The 23,461-nt window shown below is 34.2% G+C and overlaps 1 protein-coding gene across 2 annotated transcripts in view; it reads right to left on the bottom strand.

Moving 5' to 3' along the window:
- Positions 1-23,461, bottom strand: part of LOC128680746 (major facilitator superfamily domain-containing protein 12-like) — a 99,751-nt gene that overhangs the window by 19,791 nt on the left and 56,499 nt on the right. The window contains exons 1-2 of one of the 2 annotated variants that reach the window (XM_053764143.2): positions 19,325-19,429; positions 19,113-19,144 (exon numbers count right to left, since the gene is read on the bottom strand). In XM_053764143.2, the coding sequence (XP_053620118.1) occupies positions 19,113-19,144; positions 19,325-19,327 (35 nt within the window). In that variant the 5' untranslated portion in view covers positions 19,328-19,429. Of the gene's footprint in view, positions 1-19,112; positions 19,145-19,324; positions 19,430-23,461 lie in introns of those variants that run through there. The other variant, XM_053764127.1, reaches the window with a different exon arrangement.

Genomic DNA, 23,461 nt, shown 5'->3' on the forward strand with positions numbered 1-23,461 from the left:
AATTGCATATAAATAAGTAGCTATCCGCCACATAATTTACTATTTTAATAATTGCTCGAATCGCCCCGGTAATATCAAAGGAAGGTGATAAATATTAGAGGCAATTCAAATAGAATCAAGATAATAGTTTCAAGCCAACTTCATTTTCAATCAGAGGTGTAAATACCGTCAACAGCACATGAACCTGCCCAGAATCAATTTGATTTCGCCGATATTACCGCCGCATAGAGATCCGTAAAGGGTAACTAGACCTGTAGTTGACTGTACGTAGGTACATAATTTATAACAGGGGCAGTATCCACGATCCGATCTCATCTTATAATCAGTTGTTTATCTATGATAGTGCTACCGAAGCGCTATGGAGCATATTAGATCACAACGGTAAGTTAGGTCACGCAAAATTGAGCTTTCTGGTAATGTTATTACAGATTATACTGGCACATTAAAAACAAATCAAAGACTAGTGGTTTTGGCATCTGTTTCACCTCGCTACAATCAATTTGCTCCGGCCTGCAATAGAAAGTTTAGTGATTGTTAGTCTAATCATATTTTGAGCCATACATAGTAGTACTTTCAAGTGGAACTCGCATAAAGAATAATTAACAATTTTATCGACTTTCATTCGAAGTCTAAAATGTAATTAAAATAAGAAATTGACGAACCTTCCTTGGATGGAAAATACCTCTTTGGATAAATTAGAATATTTTTAAAATCAACAATCAGAAACACTTTGAACGCATCAAGTGGTACCGGCGTGCACTGTAGTTTTCAATAAAGTTTGTATGCAGTGAATGCTTAAAATATAGCACTTTTGCTCTCCACTCGAAGACGATTAAGCACATATTAATGATATTGATTTTGTTTTTGCATTCGCATTATACCGATTCTAGATTGTTAGGAAGGCTTTGGATATAAATATTTTATTCAGTTTTGTTTACTTGAAAACGATTTGCATTTATTATTTGTCCGCTGTAGAAGAACCGGTTTCCTGAAAAGTACTATATCATAAGTACCGTGAGGAAACAATATATACACTGGTTAGACTATTTAATTATTAAGTACCGTATGTTAGATTATCTTTAGGTAACTTGAATAATAGTTAACATCAATAAGCAACAACACACTCGATAAGAAATAAAAATGGTTCTAAAAGTAATATTTATAGGAGAATAGTACAAAGCGGACATAGAAATATAAGTCGCTGAAAAGATATAGTGTCATTTTCATCATTCGAGTAATGGAAGATGATTTGCATATTTAATATTAATCTGCGAAGTCACCACGCCCCGGGCGCCCCACTTAGTTAAAACTAAGCTGTTTTTTTTGTATAGTGTAGTGGGTAAACGAACATACAGGTTTAATTTCCAAATACGACAAGTTATAAATAAATACTAATGGCGGTATTATCGTCTTAACACGGTACATCACTATTATACTATATTTACCTATTCTTTAATTATTACAAATTACAAACAAGTTTTGACTTTTAACAAAATAAACAAGGTACTTACTATGCAATTCCTAATATATGACTTCAGAGCCTATTCAATGCCGGCTAACTGTGAGCAATGGAATCGCTCCCTAAGCTATGAATCACGTCGTATCATCACGTCACGTACATACGATCCCGACCTATGTCTTACTGGTAATGGGCGAAAATAATCCCCCATTTATAATTATTACGTTGGCAACGATTCGATTCACCTATTATTATATTAACATCAAATATAAGGCTTGCTTGTGCAATTGTGGCCAACGCACGATCTGCCGGCACAAAGACGGGAGAAATAGGCTAGTGTGTTACCAGGTAATGCTCATCATTATACGTGTTTCTCAGTTTATGCATGTAAAAATGTACAACCATTTTGAATACTGCAATTTGGAGGATTTCTAAATCGATACGTCCAAAATACTTTTCGCCATTGTTTATGGATTCACTTACACATTACTCTTTCAGAAAATGCATTCCCAGGAAATACAGGATGTTTAAACGTCAGGAAAATGTACTCGATTTTATTAAAATATGTAGTGAAATAAATAAAGCTAGTTTAAAATAGTATGGATAAAACATTTCACACTTTATATTTGGAAAACATAAAGTAGTTACAAGAGGTTTAGAAACGAATCTATGGAATGAAGATACTGCTGGGTGATGATTTATTACATTATTTACTTATTCAAGCAGATGGAAATAAAACGCTTAAATAAGATGAAATATTGCTAACAGTGTTGAGGACCGATTTAATCTTATTACGATAGAGTTCCTTCCTTCTGAATCAAAAGCTCTCGTAGTTTTATGTGTTTCTGATAAATTTTAAATTTGACCGCGCGTCTTCTATGCATTATTCATTTGATGACATAAAGTGTGAGATTCGAATAGATAGACAAACTAGAATTTCTCTTGATGAACCACAAATTCAAACGATTCCTGATTACTGTAAAATTTCTCAATATCTCAGCAGAATCTCGCGATTAGCAAAAAGCGAACGAACCGCGTTCAAATGACACATTGTGTGTGTGTGTGTGGGTAGAGCCAGCCGCGATGCAGTCGCAATCAGTTGCATTGACATGTCCCTCTCCCCGCACACCCGTACCCCCTCACCGCGCCCCGTAGTCGCGACTGTATTTTTCATCCCCTGACATCCGCTCTGTTAGTGAGCCTCGATATCACAGATATATAAAAAATACAGAATTGTCATTTTATTACCCTTTCGATCTATCCTAAGTTATGTCAATTCAGTGGGATATCTGAATTGATATATCTTAGGAAATAATTGGATTGTAAATTTTTCCACCTCAACTATGTCTAAAGCAAACAATATTTTTTATCATCGCGTAATCATCCCAGAATTTAATCAGTCATTTTTAGTGAAAATATCAATTTACTTTCATTATCTATACTTTATTCTAATAAGTTTTTAGCATTTAAATACCGTTCTTTACATGCATAGGTCGGTGCATGAAATTTATGCCCTTGTAATTCCCACGATGTATGGGGCTCAATACTGGGACTGTTCATACACGAGCAGTTAGCTGCAGTGACGAATAGCATTTGACATACTGAAAACGATATGTTTTGAGAAAACTCGATTTTATGCTATTTAATTTGGTTATTGTACGGACAAGTATATATAACTATGTGGAGGAATATAATGCAATTACAATAGCTATAAAGAAAATACTAATTTCATCTAGAGTATCGGAATATACTCGTATCGTTCTGGCTGACAAGGTCCATGAGAGACTAGAGTGGTGGTGGTATTATTTCAGGTATCTGATTAAGTAGTAAGGCAGGCAAAACTTATAGAAATAATGGGAAAGTAAATTGCAAAAATAACGTGGACGTGTAACACGGTTTACGTGCTGTAGTTTAGAGACAATCACTATAGGAACTTGTCTACACGCCGCCGCTATGAAAAGTTACGGCGGCGAAAACTGTATCCGTAGACTAAAAGTTTAATGGTAAAAGTACCACCCTATTTCTTATCTAATGACTAAATAGGCTTGTACTAAACTATTTGTACTTTCGTCTCCAATTCGCGCTGTCGTCAACATCCCTAGTTGTCAGGTAAAAGAAAAACCCAAATGAAACATAATGTTTGAATCACTGAATGCAAATAAAATATACTTACCTGCAAGTAAGCAACGAATAAGCTTTTAGCAGACTCGGAATATGATAATACTTCAATTCGAGGAACAATTAACACTTCAAGATAAATGTAGAAAATAAATTCTACACCTGAAAATGAGAATATGTCGCATATTTCATTAACAGTGGAATTAACATTAGAATGTTAATTCAATGGTTAATGATAAATGTGTCATATTTTAATTTTCAGGCTTGGATCGCGACGGTTTCACAATAAATGAGATGTTAGCGAAGAAGAAAATGTAGAATTGCATCAAAGCGGTCTATTGGACTGCAGAATAAATTGCCTGCCTGCTCATCTTTATCACCAACTAACTTATAGAAAAGAGATGAGAGAAAGAGAAGAATTCTTTGTTTAATCACGGTTGAAAGCGCATTAAACGGATAAATAATTGGTAAGTACACGGACGTTGTAAATTGCACTGCAGCAATGAGGGAAGCTGTGTAATACATTGGCTTGATAACGCGTTCGGATAGAGGCGTTCAATGAGTGTGCACGAGAGGAAATCGGGTCTCATTGACCGATCCGAGTAGTCTATATGGTTTTACTATCCATAGTTTAAGAATATCGGCAACAACATCGGCAGTCAATTAATATTATCAATAGTTAAAAATAACCGATACTTTTAATTATTTTAAACTATTTATAGTCTGCTATAGATTATCTACAAAACAATCGATAATAACGACACTCAATGATTTTTATTTACGAATACTATCGTTAGTATTTTCTCTTTATGAGCTATTAACAGTATCGATTGTTTATCGATATCTATCGGCAACACTAGTTGCGAGAGCGTAATCACGGGCGAGCCGCACAAATGATCGGCCGGCGGTAATGAATTACCGGGCGATGGCTCGCATGCCTTTCTTCCAGTTTTCCCTAGACTATATTGAAAATCGGCAAACTTAGCAATCATTTGATTACTAAGTTTGCCGATTTTAAAATTAATATGTAAAATTAAGACTTTGAGAGGCTAATTTCTTTGGATGTCGTTTTTTACTTAGGTATTTCTGACAACAAATAATCTAAGTACATTCCGTTATTTACTTAAGTTTTCATATCGGGTTCTACCCCATATTGTAAGCTAGCGATGCTCTGGTGGGCATTGTACCTTTTTACCAGATATTCCTCAGTGGAGTATAGAACCAAAGTAATAGTGGGAGTATACCTTCGCCTTCATAATGCATCTCGCGGTGTGGAGTATCTTCTGGCTCTGGTTCCATAGTAGGTACCATGTAGTAGCTACGTGGTGCCCTTAGAGTTCCACCAAATTCAAAATTCCTTATTCTTAGGATATACTTACATCACATATTGACGTCAAAATTTTAATCTACCGCCAACTTCCAAAGCGCTGGGGAAAAATAAAACGGCGCAACAAACCGCAGCTTTTTCTTCAAACACGTGAAATAACAAATGTGGGTCTTTCTTTCTAGAAATTATATTTTATCAACTTTTTTTAGGGTAATCGATTTTCCTACCTCGTGAGTGGCATTGCATTTTTAGAAGCGCTTATTGACGAATTATCTTCAAAATCGTCAATTAAAATTATATTTCCTTCATAGTTTAATCACGATAAAATATTGAAATATTTAACTGGCTTCAAGCTACAGCCGCAGAGTATTTGGAATAACCGAATAAGGTAATTTAGATAGAAGATCTTGGCAAATTAGAAAACGAACACTGAAAGGAATCGTCTAAGAGTGGATACGATAAAACGTTTTTATCGTGATTTTTACGAGTCCTTCACACTATCCCGGCTATAAACGACGAATCAGATGAAGTGAGAAGCTGTGTGGGGCATAGCAAATATTACTCTATTTATTTTGCTCTACATGACCAAAATGTATTATATATTAGCGCTGCGTGTCTCCAAACTTCATGCCTGACCATAACTGCTCTGCCAAGAGCATGCGAACTAGAAGATGTAAAATATAACAAATTCTATTAAAATGCTTGTGGTTTCACCCTAGAATATCCTTGGCAAATGATAACCGAATTCCCAAAGAGGTTTGATGTCAGGTAAGCGCACGGTAAGAAAATCAGAGCCAAATCTCCAAAATTTTAAGATTTATTTTTTACGTGGATCCCAGGTTGCAGGTGTTACCAGCTGTGAATAAAACCGGCAACGCGAGTTGAGAGAGAGGGGAGAGAATTCTATAAAAATATACAACATAAACTTATCAGTTAAGATCCTCTGATCTGAATGGATTGAAATAAAAACATTTTATTTATTAACTTGTAGTGAAACAAGTTCTGGGTGATCTGTGGGCTGCCTGTGGGGTCGAGGTGGCCATAAAGTGGAGGATTCACTGAATTCTCCCAGCACTGACCGTTTGTAATGCAAGTGTTTTGTACCGTCTCCCTTGTGGCTGAGAATTACTTCACTTTTCCGGATTGTATTGTGAATGTTGTACTTGCCACGAAGTTACCAGGTTTAATCTTTTCGAATCAGAAAGTTTTGGAATTTATATGTTCTAAATTGGATACGCATACTTTAATAAGTATAATTTGTAAAATGACAGTGGACAAATCACAAATACGTTGTTTATACAAATTAAAAATAGTGTAATTATTTCGTAATTCTTTTAAATAAATAGTAATATGCAAACGGCATATTACTATTTGTGGCACGGAAACCTATAGAAAAATACTAGAATATATTAAAAAGTATAAGATACTAACAATAAACACATAATATTTTTTCACATACTTAATAACAATTTAATTTCTTTGTACAAAAAAAGAAGCGATCATATGATATAGTCATATACATCGTAGAGTGAATCAGAAATGTACAATCAACTACAAATTAAACCATGAGATATTTTGGGCAGGAGGATATAGACAGGCTTCTATCGGTTGGTCATAATGCCGCACTGGACGGATCTATGGGGGGTCAATAAGATTGGCGACAATAATGGAAATCCAGTAAAGTGTCGTAACACGACGTCAGCTGAGTTCAGCGGACAAATTTCTGTAAACACGCCAATTTTGGAGGCAAAGGCTATGAATGACAATGATATTGTTGAGGTCAGCTTTCGAGGACGTGGGAATTTCGAAACAGCGTCAATGGCTGATTGTCCGCTTTGAAAATTAGCTATTATAAAGTTTTGGAATGTGTACATTTGTTTGATGGTGCGTGAGTATGTGGCCTCTAGTAAGGGCGATGATTATAGTGGACATGTAATAATAGTCAGAAACTAAGTGGAAAATGTTTTATGTCTATTCAAATACTGTTTAAAGACTTATAAAGGACAACGGACCATTCATACTTTTTGTACTTTTCATAATAGGAAACAAGTGAATTAAAAAAAAAGCAGAAAAGTTAGCTCTTTAAGTGAAATAAAATATAACAGATAAGTTTATGTTGTAACAAACAAATAGTAGTTACTTAGGTACGCATGCTAATATTAACTGATTCTTTGGTAAATTTAATTTGTTTGGTAATTTTTCAAACGTCAGATCCTGACGGAGCCTTCTAGTAAATTTCACAAAGGTTACTTAATCCATCTATCTTTCAAAGTGTCATATCTCTTGCAGCAAACGTACTGAATAAACATCTTCAACAGCTCTGAGGCCAGGGGTCACGATCGATGACATCAATATTTAAATACCTTTTTACTCTTACACACGATTCTTTCAAAACTGCTTATTAAAATTAGTTAATTACATTTGTCAGTAACATCTGTATGAAGCTTGGATAGGTGCGAGTAGGCATACCTAGTGAAGAAAAAAACTTTTTAGGGCTAAATTTATTTTTTTTATCAAATATTTATTTCTTAGAATTGATTAAGTACTCGTATATTCCAGTTCACATTTTCAAATTATAGGAAGAGATATTTATATTTTTGTAGTTAGGTGGTTATATTACATAAGATCTACGTACACGAATGCAATAAAACTGTAATATAGCCACCTACTACGCACGAACTTTCTCTTCTCAATTTAATGAAATAAATCGAATACTTTGTTATGACTTTCAGACGTAAGGTAGCAATGAGCAAAAATATATTCATTAATAATATAATTCGTTAAGGAGTCTTAACATATATGAGATAAGATCCACAAACAGACGATCATGACATAATACGCAAATTGTTACAAATGTCGTTTAATACTTGTAGTGACTTTGCATTGCATGTAATATCGTTATAACTTTTGGATAACCGAGTATCTATGTCATTACGACAGAGGCTTATATAATAATTTCGTTTAATTGTCCAACATGACATTTATCTATGAATTTTGATAGCATTGCCGCTGGGTTTCATTTCGTGGTCATTTAGAAAATTACCGAAGGAAATAAAGTTATTACGTAACTTGTAATGCTCTTTGAAGTATAAAATTATTGTAAGTACAATATATTTTTATATAGGTAGTATTTACATATCATGAAACTGTAAATGGGCTATGTTTGTACATAGGAGACAATAGAGAAAAAAGAAAATTAATTATAGGGGGTCATTATGAGACTAATAGAAACCAAAAGAATTATTTAATTTTTGACTATTTGTCTGATGTTTTCATCATGTGCATAATATTCTGCCCAACATCGTAGTATTTGATTCATACTCACCATTATCACGAACCTAGGACCACACACTGAGGTAGGAATTTAATCACTTCTAGATTAAGTGTAAGAAGTCTTATGTAAATTCATAAACGTTACCACAGAGATATTTGTTAGTCTTCTAGTTTGTTAATATATGGAAACTTGCATCAGAATAACATACCTCCGTTGTTTTATCATAACGCGTATTATTTTATACCTTTTTGTAATTGTGTTTTTAAATTATTATAAAAAAATACACCGTGCTTGTAAGTATTATAACTGCAGCTACGTCTGTATGTACATCTTTGTCTTTAATTATGAAAAAACATATCATTTCAAAGTTTGTGATAAAAATATTCTAGACAATAATATGGCCTCTCCATTTAAATTTCTCTAAATGACGTTTTTTACATTAAATATTAAAATTAGTACAGTGGAAAAGACAATGTTAACGTCATACCAATATTTTACACGACCGATAATCTCTACTAAAATTAATAGGCCTTCTGAAACATAAAAAATATTTACGCCTTTTCTTCAATTAAAAAAGGTCGTTCCACAAAGCTTATTTTCTATAGGACATTACTTTTAATAAGATACTCGAGGAATCTCCAGCGTAGGCCCAAAATATTTCCTCCCCTCCTTATTCGACCTCAGTAATTTTTAACGCGAAATAAGCTGTAAGCTCACACATTTGTAATAGTAATAAAATCTGAATATAGAAATCTGCCTTAGGTTTATGCCTATTTGTGTTTTTAAATACATAAACATTTGTTGTAAAATTGTGTAAAGTTAACAATAAGAATTGTAAAGCGAATCGGAATTATATTTAGACATAAAAGCTTTTAAAAACAAAATAATTTGTTTTTTGGAATGTGGAGTGAATATAATTCTCATTAGATTCAATTTAATTAGTTTCACACTATCACATGCTTTTATTGTTGTCATGCATTGCCATTCAATTCAAATTGCTTGTAAAACGTGTAAATACACATAGCCCAAAGTTGCTGGGAAAACGTATCACTTAACACCTTAAGTTTAGCCATCGGCCCTCGAGCGAAGTGTGCACTCCTAGGTGAAATAAAAAAGGAACCAACCAATATCTTCAGTAAAATGTAGTTTAATTTTTTGGTAGTAATGTCATTTTTTTATCTTTCAACAAATAGTAAAGCATATAGAGGTTTTACATGTTACGGTTTTAGAAGCAAACCATTATGTTATCGGAAACGATAAAAGTAATAAGTCAATAATTCATTAGATTACTTTCATAAATCTGTTTTGTTCAGCATATAAAATCAAAAGGAAATTTTTGGACAAAATTGGAACGGACAAGTTCCTACGATATCTTAACACATTTTGACTTATCGTTTAGCCGTAATAACCCTTATTCCTTGTTTTCTTCTCCACCTATTCCGATTATGGCTTCAGCGAAAATAAGCAATTTAGCTGTTCAAAACGCTCCATAAGGACATACCGTAGTTAACTGGCCAACAACTATTTAAAGTAGATTTTTTTCGAATGAAGCACTTGGCACGTCCACCGGGCAGATGCTAGAAACCATTTTCGGATAACGGCTAAGTTCAAACTTTTCGCATTTCCGCGCTGGCGTGTCCCACAGCGTGTCTCGACTTCCACGTAGTCCAGAGGTTTGCATGCCATGTCGTATTTGGCGAATTTGGTAGCTTCTCTACAAATAATTAATTAATTGATATTAAAATACTCTGAGACTTCATATTACTTTTGTTCGTCTCCACATATTTACAATATCACTCTTATACATAATATTACATTGTAGCAAAATTTTCAGCAGCACTATACGCTTTGTTATATTGCCAGAATAATGTTATAATTACCACAGTCATTACTTACGTTGGGAGCGATTTATTTTGCATAATGGTGTTTGGGTGAGCGCAACAATGGTGGGTCGCAATGCGGCTGGTGCAGGGAGATATGGCCGCATTGGGCGCTCCGGCCCGTTGGCTCTGAATTAACCGAGTCCTGAATGAGAGCCCACCCTCGCGATGCTTGAACCAAAACAGGCTCGGGCGAGTCAGCGCCTATATGATGCGCCTCTATGATACCTACGCCTTGTATGACCCTTCCAGACTCGGCTACTGTCGAATTTAACCATGTTCTGTAACACCGCTCGCTCCTGAAATGTGGCTTCACCCTTTGTTTGCATAAAAGTAACCTAAGATGCTGCTCCAGTTAAAAAAGACAACGAAAAGCCATTGCCACCCGCAGTCACGAAAATGTCTAGGCATTTTTCAGACACGTCCTGAAAGAAAAGTAAGTTAGAACTTTTTGGCGCGGGAAATGCATGTTTTGCGCACGATCTGATGTTTATCTTATAACTTGTTACAATAAAATGCATAACAAAACCGTTTCAAATGCATATATCCAAGATAATATGGGACGTGATTGTCTTACAAAGTTTACATAAAAGGTAGCCTCGCAAGTTAACAACCGATATTTCCTTCTTTAGCCTACGTGTAATGATCTCAAAAGAACATTTTGTCGTTTCTAAAGCAGATATCGTGAAGCATCCTTGATGCGTTTTCGATATCTTCGATATGGCTCATTTCAGTCGACGGAAGGGTCCCATAGCTGCAGGCGACCGGAACGCCCGGGTCGTGCCGACTCGTTTGACGTCGTCTGAACTGCCGCCTTCACTTGGGTAGATAAGAAATAAGAATATCAGCAATCAGTGGGTAAACTGATTTGAGACTTATTTGGAATCCTCTTGCGGATATGCAACGTATATTCTTATCTTTTCATGTCTTACAATAACATGGAAAGTCTAATCCAAAAATTTTACTATTAAACCTATAATCGGATATATTTATATATATTAAAGATCGATTAATAAATAAATATTATGTTGTATTCATCTGTGAGAAGCAATCACTCTTTTGACAAGTATAATTACAAATAGACAGATGCTGGCAAAGTCAATCAATCATTCGTTCATCACAATATGAGGTCACTTTTTCCGACCATTTTCGAATCAAATACCAATCTGTACAAAATTGATGTTGGGTTTTTAACGTAGTTTTTGTAATACATTTTCAATGACTTCTAAAACGATTTCTTGCACATTTTTTGAATTGTTATTCTGATAGTTTTCTCCGTTTAAAAAACCGTGTATTAAAATAGTTGGGATGAATTTTTTTTTTTAATTACATTTCGTCTCAAGCTTTAATTGTCATCCGAGAGATACTGCCATGGAATTAGCAGGTACTCCGTACGAAGTACTTACTAAATCCATGATTACTGCATTCAACGCGTGACAAAAAATAATGTCAGTGCAGTAATAAACCAACCAACCATCGTCGCGGATCCGGTCAAGCATATCATAAAAAATGTATACAAAATTTCAACTCGATCAGTTGACAATATTATCTGCTTCAAAATTTAGTTTCCGCCTGAAAAAATATAGTGTCGTTTTCACAAACAATTTATACTTATGCCGAGTCTTATAAAGACCATAATACACTCGAAGAAATGTTTAAATTCGAATAGACCTCGATCGAGTGGGTCAAAACTCAAAACTAATAAGCTGAACGTCGTTGTGTCTTCCGTGTCTGATAAGATTAATAATATCGACCCATAATGACCTGTCTCACTTTCTCCAGTTTCGCGGTTCTGGCGCCATGACCATTTATCATGCTAATGATACCAATGAATCGAAAATAAGTAACACTCGCTCGTGGTTTGTCTACAAAGCTCAGATCATTAAGTTTAGCTGAACAACCCCGAAGATGATTATGCTAAATTATTACGGAAACACTTCTATACCTACCAATGCTATAGATACTTGTCCTTCATTATGTGCATTTGAAGGAAACAATAACTGTATTTCACCTGTATACTTATTGCTTAATGTGTTCATTGAGATGCTATTACTCAGTATGAAAATTGCATTCCCAGAAACATTTAAATAACATAAGTATGTTGAGAAACGTTCACATGTTACCGACATAATGTGTATGTATTCTGTAATAATACAAATATTCATCCTTTGATGGTAAAAGGGCATTTAATTATAACTGACATATTCTTTAAAACGTGAGATTAAGAACATTTTAGAATTCCTTGTGATGGTGACACGGTTTTAACAATACATATTTTATGGCGGTGGTTACGATCGTATAGTGATCCTAATCCTATAGAGTACCAAAATATACTTACGGATAAAATGGTCATCAATATAGTGTAACGAATGATCGCCTTGTGGCTCGAAGAATTTCTCTTAAATAGATAGAAGTATTGAAGCTACGAAATATTTTTTGTTATGTTCCTTCTTTGCCTATATAAGAAACCTAAACAATAGTTTCTAAATTCCATTTCATGAAAAGATTATTTCCTGTGTAATATCTGTTAATGTCATAATATTATGTAGTAAAGGGTGACTATGTTAAACTATTGTAATTATTTTAAGTTCTTAACTTTACAAAGTTACCTTACGTTACTCTACGTTACTTTGTAACACTTGGTTAGCAAATAAATAATATGAATATTAATTTATTTAAAAAGAATAAGGAAGCTGCAATTTTCCTTGTAAGCTTCAAAATTGAAGTAAAAATATACAGAAAAACGAGATGAGTGCCGCCATTACACTTGGGTCTTGCTGCATCAATTATAAACCAGATTTATCGCGCCATTTCGAGCATGTTTGCTCACTTCCTGCCTCTGTACAGTGTGAAGGACATGGAACAAAAGATTCATTATCGATACACACAAAGAACATTATAATAAATTCATTCAATAGATCAATATTCATAAACGAACACGAAACAATCTGCGTTCGACGAATTGCATATGAATTTAGTATGACTAGTGCATTCAAGGCATGTTATAGTACACAACAAGGAAATTTATATACATTTCATATTTTACTACTGGACAAACTATTTAAATTAGGTTTGTATAAATCGAACTATACGCAAAAACAATTGATTTTCATTTCACTATTTTACCAAAGTACAAATTTAATGTGTAAAGATCAATATGTACTTTGGCAAAATATCGAAATGAATTGGTTGTAATACAACCTATAGCCCAAATTCAATAACTATAAAATTGTAACTGGACTTGCAAAATAAAATGGCGATATAAATGATGGTCAAACCTGTGCTCTCCATCTCCATCACGATATTGCTGAGGACGCCTGAAATTTATATGGAGTTTTACAGTCCGGTCCCGCCATCCTGACGGTGACATTACCAGTTACGATCTGCAATATTGAAGTGCCTTCCATCTTCCTAGTCCGGTTTATGTTTGCTATGCCATTATATGGTTACTTATTTCTGGTAATCGAATATGACTAAATATAAATATGACAACATTTGTCATATTCCCTGATCACACGCTTCTTTCATATATAGGTAGGTAGTCATCATTTCATAGTACAAAACATAGTCGCTCCCCGCTGTTTATATGTATCTATGTATGCTAATTTTGATGCAGGGTTTTCAAAAAGATAGTGAGGACTTACGAGAAAAATTTTGTTGTATTACATAATATGGTTTTACCCAAGGGCCGAGATGAGCCAAGGGCCGCCAGTGTGTCCTAAAAGCCTAAAACTGCGCAGATTTTATGTTTTCATAATAAAGCAGCGACGTCAACCCATAATTTGAGTTACGATCTATAAAAATGTTCGAGAACCATCTCAGTCATATAATAATGTGGCCTAGTTACCTTGATTTGTTCAAATTGACGCTTCGTACGGCGTAGATTCGTTCGACTTTACACTACGTTTCTAATGATCTTAGATTGAAATTGTTGTATTACGCCAGAGCTAATTTGTAGTCAATGAAAGAATCATTTCGATTCTTCCGTTATATTTAACTACAATTCTCGTTTACGAAATTGTATAGCCGAGCTACAATGAAACAATGAAGAAACTTTAAAGTAAAGTTACAATTAGAAGTACCAACATGGTTTAATCAACGCTTTTAACAAAAGAGAAAGATTAGTTTTTGAGATTTTTAACAGAAACAATTTGAAGTACCAAAGCAATAAAGTATATAATTTAACAGTATTCTACATTAATAAGCTAAATAGGTTTGATTTATCAAATTATGAAGATATTTTTAGAAGTAATTCAAGAAAAGGGGCGCCTGCCGCCAGTCGCGACTTCATTAGCAACTGATAAACTAGTCGCACTTGGCTGCTGCACTTCCATGTTAATTAACTGCATTTCCACCGCTGGTTCATGAACGAGATGCATACCGGTGATAGCCAAGCTACTGCTTAGTTTAAAATTACGTTTTTGCCCGCGGATTCGTCCGCGTGAATTTCACACGCTCACACGGGAGTAATACTTTTTCCAGAATGAAGGACAAAGTTTCAAAAAGATTTAGTACGTAGTAGAGTAGACAAAGCGTGAAAAGGTAACGAACAAGTTCGACGAAAAGGAAAGACTTAGACTGGACCCAATAATTGGGACTAAACAATATTAAACAAAGCAGTATGCCAAAATTTCAGAAATTTATTCATTAAAATGTGGAAAAAATATAACAGTGTTTATTTACTTACTTGGTGGAATTGGCACCCAAAAACATACAAATTCGATACTGTTGTTTGTTATCTACAGATTTTATTTACTACCCTTGATTTTTTAATATTCATGAGTTTATATTTCCAGAGCGGGTACTCTAGGGGTTTTATGTTGCAGTGTGCGTTTTTTATTTGAACAATAATATATATAAAAATGCAATGATAAAATTATTTACTCCCATTGTGAACTAAGTAGGTTTGTTAGCAGATTATCAATAACATATGATAGAACACTATAGCACAATTTTGAAAGTCGTGTTTTTATTTCCTGAAATTTTCATCACAATTACAAACTTAGTTAAAATGGATTTAAATTACAGAATCATCAACGAAGTTGAAGGAAATTCTTGCATGCTAAAAGATTTAATTATATGTGGATAAAGTTATAACGGATTAAATGAAAAGTCTATCTATTGGCTTAGAGGGTGGTTCGGGGTGACAGAGTCGACGAACACAGGAGACTAATTTTAACGTAATAAAATCAGATAGGTAATCAACAGCGGTCTCAACTTGAGAAGTCGGTTGCTCTTGTGTGTCGAGATTTTATCGATAATAATACAAGCGAGTTATCGCAAGTCATAATTGAAGTTGCTATTCTTAGACTCATAGTATAATTTAAATTATACAAAAATGGAAAATTATTCAACAGCTGCGCTCTAGAGAAATCATAAATTACTCAGGACTGATGATATTGGTTGCAATTAATGATATCATTGACACCTAGCTGCTCTGTTTGTTTGAATATTCCCATAATATTCTCATTAGATTGTCACAACACACAGGCTATATTATTTCATCTACACGTGAAAAATGTTTTGTTTTTAAAAGATTTGTCTTAGGTACTCAAATTTCCAAATTAGGCTTAGTTGAGATACTGGCAAGAGGTACATATATTTTACTATAGGTATTATATAACATAAAAATGTCGGGCTTAATAAATTATATCCCGACTACATGTCATGTATTCACTTATATGAAAATCATGCTGTGTTTATAAATAAATATTAAATTGATGGTTTAGAAGTGTATAATGTTCAACCTGATCTCGAACATTGTTTCAAAACTTCCATCGAGATATGCTCATAATTTTTGGGTAATTTTAGAGAAACATGGAGAAGTATTAATCAAGTTTGATTAGCGTGTATCCCTTGGGAGCACACTCCCAAGTTCAAAGGCATGCCTCTCGAGATTCCAGAGATTTTTAGTCCGACCCTTGGATCAAACATTTTGCGAAACAGACTGGTAAACCGGCGTCCTAGGTGACGAGGTGATGCTATACGAAACCGGCCAATATAGTATATTTATCTATACTATTATTATAAAGATTTATAGAAGAAGAATTGATTTTGTGAGTTTGTATGTTTGAGGTAATCTCCGAAACTACCGAACCGATTCCAAAAATTCTTTGAAAGCTACATTATCCAAAATTGCTATAGGCTAAATTTTATATCAAAATTCCCACGAAGCGAAGCCCCGGGCAACATCTAGTATAACATATATTTCATTTGACGACCAACACATATTTTTATTTGATGTTGATGTATCGCGCCGCGTCGCGCAGCAGTTGTTGCGTTCGTCGCTTACCTAGGAAGCCGAGTATGCTGCGGGAATCTTTTTATATTTGTTTAATTAGAACTACCACCGCTGAACGTGCTCTATCAGTCGGTATCAATTGACTCTTCGGATAACAGACCGCAGATACTTGTTTACTTTCTAGTTAGGTATTGAAAACTTTGACTATTAAACCAAAATGTATATTTCAGATTAATCAATCAGATTTTAGGTATAATGCCGGTGCCGACTGAGAGTTTTCAGAACTACACATCCATTGTAGTATAATTATTTGTAATTTAACTTGACATGCATTTTCAGTGCTTATTTATCTTCAGATTTGCTTATCGAGAATGTTAAATTAATCATAACAGTGTAGTATGTTAGGACCTTACTTCATCATCATCAACACCATCATTGACAGTTTTACAAAACTAGGATAAACTTATTTATCAATATTATGGTACATTATGTAATACATAATGTTACCTAACTTTCCACATAACTGTAAAGTGTTTTCTGTTCATCGGACAAGGGTTGACATTTGCTATTACTTCAATTTTTTTCGCCCGACATTTTATTATGACGCATTTTATGCCATTATAGTTACACACTACCTAGAGTTTATTTCTCTGTTAAGCCCACATATTGTTTGAGAAACTATCCTCAAGGGAAATTAGTAAGTTACAGATGAATTTTCTTGATTATATATAATATGTTTCAATACTGACCTGACTAACCCATAGAAGTAGGGATAATATTATTTAAAAGTTACCGCTTGTCCTAACAATTGAAAATAAAACTTGAGTAGGTAGTTACCAAGTGTACGAGTAGAGTACTTATCAAGTGTTTGAAGTCATCAGAGAAAGTTTACATCTATCAAATGTGTTTTCGTCATAAAAAAAAGTTTAGTTTTAAAAATAGATTAATTGAAGTCTACTTCAAGACGGATTCAACTCCAGTGCACCTATTACTAGCTGGGGGTCAATAAATCTCTACCTAGTCTTATTTACCTACTAGCGGCCCGCCCCGGCTCGCTCAGGTCAAAAATTTCGTCAGGAATCACATTATCTATTGGTGAAATCCGCATGAAAATCGGAACAGACGCGGCAGAGGACTTCGTTTTATAAATGTAAAGAAAAAAATAATTATTAATTTAATACAATGACATAATGCTTATTAAAATTATGTATAGTCAATATTGTTCAGTAAACATCGTAACAAGTAGTATCACCACGACAACACTGCGGGCAGTCTGTGGGCACTGTGGGCAGCAAAGGTTAACTTGGATCAGATTCTGCTAACAATGCTCCGAGACGGTCAATGCTATTAACCACGAAATGGAAACAATGGAACAAATGAGACATGTTTTTGGGAGCTACGAGTCATATAGGTACTTCGAAAAATATTTTGTCAAACCGATCTAATTTTGATATTAAATAGTAGTCGTTTTAGACCTTCAATTAAAAAGTCATATTTTCTCCAACAGTTTCGTGCGATACAGAAGTAAAAGCAATAACGTAGCCTGATGGAGCCGAAACTGCAATTTTGCATTCGTATTTCACGCAATCCCTATCTATTCCTCCGAAATGGAGAGCGATGGATGAATTTTGGTCGCGGCCACAGGCACGCCGGTTGCTTCTGTCATGTGGTTATGTGCAGTGTGTTCCTAAATGCTCAAAATACAGATAGATAACACTGTAGCTGTGCAGCTAGCTATATTAATGTTTGAAATCTTGAGCAACACCTATATAATGACAGACAGTTCATATAAATTGAATTGCTACTGGTACTTTTAAAAACAACCGAAAATAGTATTGGATGAAAATATGTGACAGTTTAAGAAAGAAAAGAAACAACCATCGACACAAACACAAAGTCACAAAAAATATATAGTAACAATACACAAACTGATGACTAACTACTTTGAAATCATAGAAACTTAGCGAATTCCGCTGAGCGAGCTATTAGAAGATTTGTTGCGGTCTAGTTGGCTCAATGTTGATAAATTAAAAAGAATACGGATGGTATACGTTATAATGTTGTCAGTCTCTGTTTTGTCTTGTGCACAATATGGTAATTTTTTCAGTGCATAAATTTTACAAGCTTATTTGGACGATGAAGCTGGAACCCAATTTTAAATTGGCCGATCGTAAAAGTTGAAATTATTACGTTCTTCTTTCGCTGCATATTTTTTTGAAGTGTAAACTTCTTTAGCAGCGTTGTGCACTTTTTGTGATGGGTAATAAATGTTAAACTCTAATATTCAAGTTTTCACTTCTGCCGGCACTCCCGGAGTGCAACCCGTTTTTTTTTTAAGTTGTTGTATGTACTACGGCTTGTACCGAGCACTTGGTGACAATTCGTGGAGTGAAAATGAAGTCACCTACATGGTATAACCATCTGCACATTATATACTTTAAGTAACTAAGTATTGAAAAATTAAGTAATTTATTTGAAAAATGCAATCGCTGTGCAACTTCAACATCCTATATTGTCTGCCGTTTCCTACAGTAAATTGCCATCTTTCCATTTTTTTTACTGCTCCGCTCTACTTCGGTTAATGAAATTTATTTATTGAATTATTTTCTATACAATATCGACTTCGTTACGAAACAAATTTTTACGAGCTCCTTAATTTTATTTACATTATTTTTGACCGACTTCCAAAAAAGGAGGAGGTTATATGTTCGCCGGTATCGTATATTTATTTCTTAAGTATACCGCAAGGAATAACTCGTAAAATGATGAATTACAATTAATATGTTTTAATTTATCTTATTTTATTCACTTACCATTTTAAGCACCTTAACAACATCGATGTTACCTAGGAATAGAAAAATAAACAAAGATTTAAACAAAATGCTTGGCCCAAACATTGAACAATCATTAAACAATTTACAATTCTCACTAAAAAAGCAAAATCACGGCATTATTGGATAATGTAGAATAAAAAGCTATACTTACAATATTGCATCAGTTAAAAATATTAATTAAAAATCATTACCATGTTGAATGTAGACCCCTAGCCACAATGAGTCACTATAATATTTAAAAAATCATGCCATAGTTTCCGAGAATATGACAACATGAATGAAAGTGAACTGACTCAACTATGGATTCGCACCACGGAGACACTCGACGCGCTACTTTCCAAACCGTCACTTACTGATGATACATCAGCAGGAGTAGGCAGGCGAGCTGTATCTTGATCTTCTTTAAACGTTCACTTGGTTAGATTTTGTTTTGAGCTTGGTAGATCACGAAATGATATAGGAACTAGACTAATCTTATCTAGATATGTATGGAATAAGAGGTAGTAAAATTACGCTATATAATCCAAGATAATAATTTATTTCTAAGAATGTCTAATTTTGCGCCAATATCATTTAAAATGAGAATTAGCAAGGGACAAGGAAAAGACAGTCTAGTACATTATTGTTTTGAACCACTAGTGAATAACTGTGTAATAAAATAAACTCGTATCCCATTAATTATCACCATGATTTGTCTATGAAACCTCATTATACGAACTCACTAAATGATCGTAAATACACTTATGTATAGGTAAACATTCTATACTCATTTTCGCGAAGTATAACCATGATTGGTGAAAAGTTAAGGCGTCTAAAAATACATAAAATCGTTACTATATCTACGGCATTTTCATTGTTCTAAAATATGTAGTAGCCAATACACATTTAGGGACGCTTGGACTCGTTCAAATATTAATGCAGTTTGCTTTCGTTAGGGCTTGACCTTTGTTTAGGTGCGGTGGCTCCATTTTTCGCTTCACCTGTACACTCAATTCTGAACTTTAAGTCTAGGATCACTAGAGCGAAACATATTGTAGAAAATCTTGGTAATTTTATCTACCCTGTCGGGATGACGCATTGAACTCCGTGACGAACCCCTCATCTGTCATACATATATTATGTACGTTTATACAAGTAAGTTTGCGAGTGAAATGTTATAGGTGCGGTGTACAATGGCTGTGCAGTGGCGTAGTAAGAAACATAACCCTTTTTGCTTTTCTCCGCCATCGCGGGCGACCACTGGACCGCAAGCCGAGTTTTTCAAACCGGATGCCCATTCTCGCTCCCTTCCATATTGGCAGCTCTTTATGATACTGAACCCGGCAGCGCTTCGAAAACTAATTGAAGATAACAAGATTGTTTTTCATGTATCCATTTGCTCATTTTGGAATAACAGCCCATGAAGTGGCCGTTGTTGTTTTCTTTTGATGTTTTTATCGACTTTTTTAAAAGAGCCGTGCCTACGCTACGGTTCGCCTGAATGAATTTTAGTTTTTACGGGTGCGAATCACGTACGAACCATTTTATCCCAGTGAAAATTGCTGGAACTCAATTTACAAAATGTTTTGAATGTTGAATTTAGAACTGAAATAGGTATAGCTAAGTATATTACTACGTAAATGTTGTTAATTGTTATACAAGTATAATACTTTATACTATGTAATAGAATGCAGTAGCTTTTGACTATTAGTGTCGTAATATTATCTTCGCCCTTATTTCCACTATATTATTATTACTTTTATAATAACAGGAGATATTATTATAAATATTTTTTTACAGTGAAATAACACCGTTCAATAGGCTACAGTTAGCAATAATATTTCTTGAATGATGATATAACTTTCCGTTATAACTAGCAACAAGAAAGCGATCGCTACCGACAGAGACGTCAGAATTGTTCACCGAAGCCTGTTTGCGTGATTGGCTCTACTAAGGCGCCTTAAACCAATAATCCCTTTTCATGCGTAAAAATTTGCATGTCATCGACCTTTAAAATAAAATAGCCAACGGATATACTTAGTATTAATATTAATAATTCGGTTAATCTTCCTTGAAATAGGTCGCTTTGGTTTCCTTGTTGACTGACGAACTGAAAGAACTCGAAATATGTAATGTAAGTAACTTAGGTGCACAGCTTAGGTGTAACTGAATGCTATACTGTCCCTACAACTAATTAATTTAAGAAAACCCTTGAAACTTCCACAAACTCGACGAGACTTCTACCTTTTTGTTTAGGAATACAAGAGCTGGACAATTTAAACTCGGTCCCTGTAACTGCAGATAAAGCCACATTATGTAGCGGTGTCAGTGCGGGGCAAGTTTACTAAGGGTGAGTTGCACCGTCAAATTTGACGTCGATTTTAAGCGGTGCGCCACCGTCGCTGACATTTAGATAAAATGGCGTATTTGACGTTTTTCTGGGCACGTTAAAGTTAACGTCAAAGTTGACGGAGCAACCCACCCTAAGAGCTTTGTGTTCTTAAATCTGTGGTGACCCTAATCAAGATACAGATATCTTGCTCAAATACTTCCCAACATATTTTTATGTCTTAATGGAAATTTTATCATAAAGATTATTCTTCATCAATCAAAAATCAAACCTATGCACTTTGAAATGGCGTTACACAAGCCTAATTTTTATTACTGAAAAGGTTATCTAAGTAACTAATTGTTGATCTAATAAAGATTAACCACTCGTGCATAAAAATGTCTTCTCTTCAATTGTGAGTTATTTTTGTTAAATTGAATTAACTAGTTATTTTATATTCTGATGGAAATCTATAAAACGCATTCGTGTAGACACAAACAAGTCGCTGACCGTATAATTTTCGCGTGAACTATCGTCACGAAACCACGATGATGTTTAAAATACTGAGGTCAACAACCTAGGCTGTGACGAATCGTTATAATCAAAATAATCTATTCTACCTACACAGGTTCAGGGGCACTAAATCAGAAACAATCAGTTTAGACTATCTTTTTCTTTAACCTTATCTTTTACATTTATAAGCTTTATTTCCGGCCGTTTGAACTATTTTTGTCCCGTGGGAACCATATTAATATTAGAATAAAAATATATCATAGGAGGTACTTGATGGGGGAGACCTTTGCCCAGCAGTGGGACACTAAGGGTTAGCAAAAAAAAGAGGGTACTTATATTTTTTCCGTAATATTTTGTTTTATACCAATGCCAAATTTAGTAAATCCAATTAAAATCCATACTCCAAATTACTTTACTGCAGTTTCTTCAGTACATATAAACAAAAATACAACAAATAAGTCATTAGTATCTTAATCCAATGGTACGTTATGTTGTTCAACGATGATTAATGATATTTTTTGATAGACTAAGATTAGAATTGGAACCTGCTTTGCGCATCCTCTTGCAAGATCCAACAAATGTCGCCCATTAACCTTTTAAATTAATCTTTTGCTTAACTTGATTAATATATCTCTGGAACTGAGCAAAGTTCAAATATATAAAATATTGTTGGCTTCAATTGTGTTTTGAATGGAGGTGATGTGTTGTTTGTGTTGTGATGCTGTAACCAATGTTAGCGTTAGATCATCTCTCACTAAACAACTATTCATTTAGTAGGTAACCCCTAGTTCCTTGATTTCCCATACTCTATGGAATAATACTTTTATATAATTTAGTTAGACTATTTACAATTAGTAAGCAGATGAGATATGTATGAGGTATGTATGTACAGTAAACAACACATAAACATACCCAAATGCATTGCAAACTCGCTCCAATCACCACAGAGAACAATGCTAAAACCCTGTTACAAATTCATGTACCTAATTTTTAATACTAAATTCATGAAATTGAATTTGTAAATAAAAAACGTATGAAGGAAAATATATTTTGAACGATGCAACAACACAGAGCAACATTGTGGACAGTGGCCGTTCAAGCACATAATCGTACCCATTATCTGTCAACTCGAGATTTCCTACTTACTTCGAGCTGCGACCAAGGTCCTACTATTTCAACATTCCATTCTGTATTTTTATTACTTTGTGTTTTATAAAACAAGGCAATAAAATTATCGGATAATATATGTAGGTATTTAATACCTCTATGAAATTCATATGGTTACAGTTAAAATACTCATAAAATCACCCCAGAAAGGCATACATAATATTGGACTCTAATGAGGATAGATGTTTAAATTAATAGCAAATTCTTATTTACAGTGTCTAATTGACACTATCAGTGTAAATTAGATTAAAAGCTTTTTCATATCAAACAAATTATAAATCACGATTCCCTGTTAGTAAATAATTAAATAATGTATACCTCTACTCGAACAACAAGCCTT

Source organism: Plodia interpunctella, chromosome 2 (genome assembly GCF_027563975.2).
Source record: "Plodia interpunctella isolate USDA-ARS_2022_Savannah chromosome 2, ilPloInte3.2, whole genome shotgun sequence".
In the NCBI taxonomy this organism is placed as follows: domain Eukaryota; kingdom Metazoa; phylum Arthropoda; class Insecta; order Lepidoptera; family Pyralidae; genus Plodia; species Plodia interpunctella.